Source organism: Schistocerca gregaria, chromosome 3 (genome assembly GCF_023897955.1).
Source record: "Schistocerca gregaria isolate iqSchGreg1 chromosome 3, iqSchGreg1.2, whole genome shotgun sequence".
In the NCBI taxonomy this organism is placed as follows: Eukaryota; Metazoa; Arthropoda; class Insecta; order Orthoptera; family Acrididae; genus Schistocerca; species Schistocerca gregaria.
In genome coordinates, this window is record NC_064922.1 from 104,284,982 (window position 1) to 104,292,836 (window position 7,855).

General features: G+C 37.0%; 1 protein-coding gene across 2 annotated transcripts; it reads right to left on the reverse strand.

The window, feature by feature from the left end:
- Positions 1-226: 226 nt before the first annotated feature.
- LOC126354085 (40S ribosomal protein S2) lies at positions 227-7,597 on the reverse strand. Of its 2 annotated transcripts, none has more exons than XM_050003465.1 (6): positions 7,506-7,597; positions 4,841-5,074; positions 4,648-4,765; positions 3,897-4,060; positions 580-739; positions 227-468 (listed from the first exon to the last, which is right to left on the reverse strand). In XM_050003465.1, exons 2-6 carry the CDS (start codon positions 5,069-5,071, stop codon positions 308-310), a joined length of 834 nt encoding a protein of 277 aa, XP_049859422.1. In that variant the 5' UTR covers positions 5,072-5,074; positions 7,506-7,597; the 3' UTR covers positions 227-307. The 2 variants fall into 2 exon arrangements, with proteins under 2 accessions (XP_049859422.1, XP_049859424.1); XM_050003467.1 differs by having other exon boundaries at positions 7,443-7,513.
- Between the last annotated feature and the right edge of the window lie 258 nt (positions 7,598-7,855).

A 7,855-nucleotide genomic window follows, 5' to 3' on the forward strand; every position in this document is an offset into this window, starting at 1 on the left:
ATTCCTAATTTTGGGCAATGGCATACGAGTGACAAGACTACAGTTTAGCGTTGGGTTTGAATGTTAGGTCCACACATTTTTTTGGAAGTGAACCTACATCTCCAACATATAAAAACAGAGGCAAGACAACCAAAGCAATTTCTTTAGCCATTTCTTACTTTTTCGAAATTCTATTTCCAGGGCCACTTATGTATAACACATTTGATAAGAAGTACAGGGAGAAAAATTCTTTCAAGTATCATTTATTCAAATTATAAAATGCAACATTTGTACAAGGAATCTCATCCATCTGGAATTGACAGAGTCCTTATACATCACGCTGAGGATTGGAACCTGCAACAGGACGATTATTCTTGTATAAGTAATCTGCAAATTCCTCATAGGGTGTCTTCAGGAGGGGCTCCTCTTTCCACAAATCTGGAGTCAGGTATGCGTATGTTTTTGCAATAGCAGCATATGTTGCCTTAGCTGAAAAGAAATTAATGAAATAATTGGCATATTCCCATAAAAAGGGTAACACAATGTACTGCAGCATGAAAGTTACAATAAATGTTAAGCATCAATACAAAGTGAACATACCAAAGTTTCCTAGGGTTCCAGTTGAGCCACGAGCTGATGTATAGCAATCTTCAATACCTGCCATCTGCAACAGCTTCTTTGGTACTGGTGCTGACACAATACCTGTACCACGAGGTGCTGGAATGAGACGCACCTGAACAGAGCCACATTTTCCTGTGACCTGAAAACAGTAGATTAATTTTTAATTGCACAATAGGAAATGGAAGATATCTGCAAGAAATGTTATGTGGATAACTTGATAACATATTTCTACACATTTGAAAAAGTTATATAAACCGCTGTTAAAATAAACTACATCACACAACAAAAAACTGTTAAGATCAAACACACGCATCGAAGGTGATGGCCAAAAGATCTATGCAGATCAGAGGCTTCTACAAGATCTATACAAATCAAGAGGGTTCTACATCTAAATATATTCTCCACAAGCCACTAGACAGTACATAAAAGACAGATACTTTGCACCAATATTAGTCACACCATGCATTACTCCATCCACAAAGAGATTAATTCCCGTCTATTCTCCATCACTCAAGGGTCTGGACTTCATACGAATTAAATGAAGAACACTGTATGCTACCCTGGCAGTTGTTTCATTGCACTATCAAACATGCCCCAACAGTGGATAAGGGCTTCCCTTTAACACAGAACTACTTCAGTTTGGCACAGCTATATGGTTGGTCTTAAAAGTCTAAAAAAAGCTTTATCCCTTGACAGTAGGTACAATTGATTAAGTGGTACATACCATTTAGTATCAGTTTGCTTAGAGTCCTAACAATGAGCATCAAAATCACAATCAATGTGACAAAGATAAGCTACAGACATCATTTAAATATGGTGAAAGGAAAATAACATTAACCCTGTTGAAAACCTAGAATTATTCTAAATCATCCTTACATATCTGAAAAGTGTGGCAGGCTTTACCATTACTATATTCTCTCTCCCGCTTACAGTTATATTTTTACTCCTATTCCACGACAGCTGCCATCCAATAAGCAAAAAGAAAAACCTGAATTTCATTAGCAATCCAGAAACGATACCTATCAGCCTCTATGTCAACTATCTCCAGTTAACATTTAAAGTACAAGTGACCAATAGTGTTTCGATATTTGTATATATCACGAAACAAACTTAGGATTCTTACAAATTACAGTATAATAACCAGGATGTATACGCACACAAGAAAAAATTCCCAGTTAAAATACCACTTTTTTCCATGTGAAAATACATTTCTTCCACAGTGAAAATAAAACTTTTTCCGTAAGTGACAGTGTACTTTCCCTCAGAGCTGTAAAAAACACCAACCCTTTGAATGGTAAAGGCTTTACACACCAGTGATAACTTCCCAGCACTTTAGAAAATGGAACTTGGCACAGGGGAGGAGAGCGGGGAAATGTTTTGGAAAGATCTTTTATGTGCAGCAATATATGCACTGCATGTTTCCATAGTATAAATTCGAATTCCACTAAACACAGCACCTAAGTTTCCAAAGCATTGAAAGAGAGAGTGCAATGTGCTATTGTAGCCAATCATAGCTCACATCACATGATCACATCAGCAAGTCTCAGCAGATATTCAGAATATAGGACATATGATGTACTAGTTAGCCAATAGCAACACCATCACTTAAGTAGCGTGAATGCACAAATAGGCAAAGTTAATAGTTTAATTAATGTACCTAGTGTGGCTACCAGAAAAACTAAGCTTTCACATGTAATACTTGTCTTTATGATTAATAAGTAACAAGGAAAGTTAAGCTTTCACATATAGCATTGGTCCTTTTAGTGTGTTGCACTAAGATAATCACACAAATGCACCAGTAAAATTTTAAACAATGACTTCAATGTCTGCTCCTGAAAGTTAAGTTTCAAATGCTCTTGTGATTTAAGAAATTCATTGCACATTCTCAAATGTAACATACTCCATCTAGACTAAAAGAAAAATTCCTTTGAAAAATAACACCTTTCAAAGAACGAAACCATTTGCAGTACTTTCCTGTGACCTCTTAGGCATGCGTTCTTTTCAGCAGCAGCCAAAGATTGCCAAAAACAGATGTCACTGCACATGGGCAGCTACGATGATGTAGAAAGCCAATATGCTTGTACACAAATAGCATTAAGAGACCTTATATGACGTCAAAATAAAACAGGACATCAGAGGGTACTCTAAGAGCCTAGGACTATCATAAACTACACTAAAATGCATAATTCAACTTTAAGGACACATTCATTTTGTCCAGATTCACAATGAAGTAGGCCCGACCTGTTATCAAGCTTTTCAGTGCACTTTTTGGAATGAAAATTTTCTTTGAGTACCAGTACTGAATAGTCTCATGTTTGATTCTTTATTGTGGCATAATGCCATATGTGCCAGATGATAAAAAAAGTGCCCTTGAAATTTAGTAACAACAAAAACTAGCCAATAATGTGAAATGAAACAATGTTTCTTATAAATTGACTGCATCTGCATAAAAGATTAATAAAAACCATATTAATTTAGCAATAAACAAAAATTACTCCAATGTTGTGCAAGGCGATTAATGCGCAACTGCCAAAAAAGTGAAAATAAAAATCATAAAACTGAAAATAATAACAGCCTTTTGTAATTACATGCATTTTTAAATTGGCTTGACAGTTCCCAGCCACAGAAATCAGTTTTGTTTTCTTTTGATGTGTTAACTGCAAACGAAGACAAAATAGGTCAAAAAACAGCAAAATCACCAAAGATAAACAGTTCACTATACTCCCCACTAAAACCCAGACTGCTCTACGGACACGTGTGAATCTGGCAGATTAGGTGCACCAGAAAAATTTTTCTGTGTAGCATAACCCCTTCTTGCTACTGCTGCAGCCGCGCTTCAAGTAGCAAGAAGTGGGAGAAGGCACTGCTCATACACAACTCAACTGCACAAGCGCATGAGCCTGCAGGCAACTGCTCAAAACTAACTAAATGTGAACAGTTGTGACATGACGTTCATCGGAAGACATTTGCTGTTATTAAGCATTCCATAGTCTTTGCCGTAAAGCCTTCGACACATTTTGCATCAGGTCTTACCAGACAAAATTACACGAAAAACTAAATGAAAAATTCCCAGAATTCTAGGAAACTCCTAAATTTTACACGGACTTCCCGGAGTGTATACACCCGGAATAACATTCACATCATCTCCAATGTAGAAGTAGATTACTAATACATATATAAGTCATCTCCATATGGCTCCCAAAGTGTAACTCTGCTGACATTCTAATCTGGCAAATGATTGAAAGATTCTTGTCTAGTGCTAAAATTTAGTTAATTATTTAATTTCTAAAACCAACCTTGCAAGGCACTGTGTGTGGTTTTCCAATCTTGTTACCCCAATAACCTCTTCGAACTGGCACAACAGACAGCTTTGCAAGAACAATTGCTCCACGAATAGCTGTAGCAACTTCTTTGGAACACTTCACACCAAGTCCAATGTGCCCATTAGAGTCACCAATAGCTGCAAAGAAGTGCAATTATAATGTTAATTGGGAAAGACATTCTACATAAGATTTGCCAGTGAATTAGTGAACTATTAAACCGCTTGAGAAGAAAAGAAAAAAAAAGATATTACTCCTAATACACCATACAGTAGTTGAATTGTCTACAATACAATCACTTACAAACACTTATGCCAAGCTCTGTAGTACATTCAGACTACAACATTGTAGAATGAAAATTTGGGTTGAGAGCCACAGATAAAATAATTTTAGAAAAACAAATACTTAGAATCCAATTAGAAGTATGGGAAAAAATACTTTGAACACTACATCTACAACAACTGTTAATGAAAAGCACATGAAATAACATAACATAAAATCATCTGTATGGCCCACATCAGTGTGGAGACTCCAAATCAGGACTGCCCAATGGTTCAGGGCCAAATGATTCTCTTGCACCTGAACTGCCATAACAAGTCATCTAGACATGATGGGGTTTTTCGGTGCTACTTTCAGACAAATAGGGAAAGGTACAGGTGTTCTCACAACAATATCTTGTGAAATTAAGGATATATTTTAAAAGATGAATGAAAGCTTCATTCCTTACCAACAAATGCTTTGAATCTTGTCCTCTGACCAGCACGAGTTTGCTTCTGTACTGGCATGATTTTAAGGACTTCATCTTTCAAAGAGGTGCCAAGGAAGATATCAATTATTTCAAATTCCTAGAAAGAGAAAAAATTGATTTAGATTCTCTTTATGTTATTTCTTATCAGCATTACACAGGAAGGCTATAATACCTTAATCGGCAGTGAGAAGAGGTATATTTCCTCAAGTGAGCGTATTTTCCCATCCTTCACCAATCGACCCAGCTTAGTAACAGGAACCCATTCCTTCTCAGTTTCTTTGCCTCCACGGCCCCTGCCACGTCCTCTACCACGACCCCGACCCCTTGGGCCTCCACGACCACCTCTGGAACCAAAACCACCACGAAAACCCCCTCGTCCACCGGCTGGAGCAGCGTCCGCCATGTTCTGTAATAAGAAGATCAATCAACACAGTTTGCCATAGATGGAAATTTATACAATAGTTATTGCGTTGAAGACTTTCAGTTCTATCACTAAGAACAAGCAATCTATCTCAAGAATAATGTACTAAGTGTTTTCTGCCTATGACCATGCACAGATTTTGATACAAGTCATGTCATGGCCAACCCATGTGTTATAAATTTCCTTTGTGTCACATCTAAGGTAACAATATTTTTGTCATCAGACTACCAGTTTTGGTTTATAACGACCATGTTAAGATCTGCAGCAAAATACGGGTGAACACAATCACACTAGCAAATCATCAAAGCCTTAAAACAATAAAATTGACCACAATGAAAAGTATTACTGACAATTTTTTATATTGTTCTGTGCACTCTGAAAGCTGTTTATTAATTAATCATTATCTTTAATATTACCACTTGAGAATTTCTCAATTATTGTCCTTTTTAACATCTAACTTTCATCATAATTTATTTCATTGCTTTTTATTACTGTAACACCTCTTACACCTTATAACCCCTTAAGAGAATTTTCTGATTGTATCCCCTTATATTACACTTTACAGTTAACAACCGAAGAATATGCATATGCCTACAGTAGTGACATCTGGTGAACATGCTACACAACATTTTGTGGCTACCGTGCGGCAGTTTGTTTTGAACAATACTGCTGCTGACAAAATGACTCTTGCTTATGTTGTTATTCATAGATATCTGACAATGCTGGTGCTGATTTCGCATTTAACATTTGACGATGCCACTATGGCTACAATACATTAGGAAACAGGTATGCCTCCCCATATTTAAAGCACATAAATGCACATGTGTCATTAACACTTATCATCATGGTCTATTTATTATTTTAAGCTGTAGATAATGTGATACTGTATTTGTGTTTTCCCATATTTTGCTGCACATCTGAAATGTGTCGTCAGACCAAAACTTTTAATTTGATGACAAAATTTGTGACCATAGATGTGAAGTAAAGGAAATTTATTCCATATTCAGGGCACTGTTAGATTCACGGCCATGTCACAGCTTGTAAAACCCTTGTATTTTTCATACACATAGCGGTAATATGATAGAAAATTAACTGAATTTAGGCTTATATTTAAATTTAATACTTTTTAAGAAAAATGACAATTACGGAAAGAAAATTGTAACAATTCGCACAATCCACGCCAACGCAGCACAGTAGTTGATGGAGTGACTGCACATGTGAAATGCTGTTACATATGCTAACATCAGACACTGTGCTGGGAATGTGAAAAATAATTTAACTCAAAAACTAGAACCACCTGCTAAGCATACAGTACAAAAACAAAATACTTATGACTGGTATACACGCAAACAGGAGAGAGGTGTATAGGCTGAGCACTATGCAGGCCTGCTACTTTAACAGCACTGCAGCATCAGTAATAAAACTCCTTTTTCACAGGATTGTAAGACTGCATTAGAACCACAAACACGTAATGTTATTCCAGGAAAGTTCATTTCCTACCTTTAACTAATATCAAGCGCCCCCCCCCCCCCCCCAAGTTAAGCTTTTAGCGCAACATACTCTATTCTCTGATTGTTTTCCTCTTTACTTATGTTTTAGGAGTCACAGCCTTATGCTTTAATAATCTGATGCACAAATTTTTACAGCACTTTCTTGTATCGTCTCCACCCCCCTCCCTCACTTATAAGTTGGTAAGTCTTCAAGTGCGATAATGATTCAAAACTTCATTAATTTCGTTGCTGATATAATGGGAAGTTAAGAAGGGATTATGACCGCTTACAGAATACAATGGAGGAAGACGGATTCTGAAACGTGTTAGAAAAACAATCAACAAATACGATTCCTGTAGCCACCCCAAAATCACGGCGGCTTAGTCAATTACACGTTCAACTTCTCTTTCACAACGAAATGGCACCATCATGAAATATTTACTGATATATTAAATAAGGAAAATCTACAGTTTGCTGAAATTACTTTTTTTCCTTCCTAAAGAAAAAAGGTATTGTGTAGTAGACGGTAAGCAGGCAAACACAGAGAGAAAATTCCTATCCGGTTAAGTGACTGGTAACATAACAACGGGTGCACGTGGCCTTGCTGGCATGTATTCAGCCCGTTTTAAACAACAACAAAATGAAATTTACACAATATCTATAAAACGACGGAACTGGCAAAAAACGCATGTGTCACACACAAGGGGAATTATAAGGGATAGGCTTATAACGTAATAAGATTTATCTGTTATCCGACTTTGTATGACTAAACACCAACTCATATCATCATATTATATTACTAAAACACATGTTGTTAATTGTAACTATTTAATAGCTACTACAATTATCATCATAAACACAACCTGACAAAAAGAAAACACGAAATAACACAAAAATCAATAGAATCACAATTCCACGCTACTTACTGGTAGACTCTTCTATCGACTGAATGACGAGAAAGACTTCCGGCTTTGTTGTCTGGTGCCAGCCGGAAACAAGGGGTGCTTTCCATTTCTGAGTGAAATATCGATCTCTCGAAGTATTTTGCCCTATAACTTTTTTTTTTATTAGACAGCAATTGAAAATAAAGGGCCTGCACATGCAACTACAGAGCGACAGACCGACCGACAAAATAACTTATGTAGGCATTTTGACCGACCGATAGACGAACTTTCTTATCGGGATGTCGGTCGGGTGGGAGCACACTACAGCCGACCCCTGCCCCAAAATCCTCCTTCCCTCCCTCCCCCCACACACAGCCGTCCAGCCCTGTACA

What these genes read in the sequence shown, in the direction of transcription:
- LOC126354085 (XM_050003465.1), bottom strand. Translation starts at nt 5,071, where the DNA reads ATGGCGGACGCTGCTCCAGCCGGTGGACGAGGGGGTTTTCGTGGTGGT. An exon ending in TCTTCTCACTGCCGATTAAG is followed by an intron (nt 4,766 to 4,840) that starts GTATTATAGCCT and finishes TTCTCTTTCTAG; the next exon opens with GAATTTGAAATAATTGATAT. An exon ending in CACACACAGTGCCTTGCAAG is followed by an intron (nt 740 to 3,896) that starts GTTGGTTTTAGA and finishes TACTGTTTTCAG; the next exon opens with GTCACAGGAAAATGTGGCTC.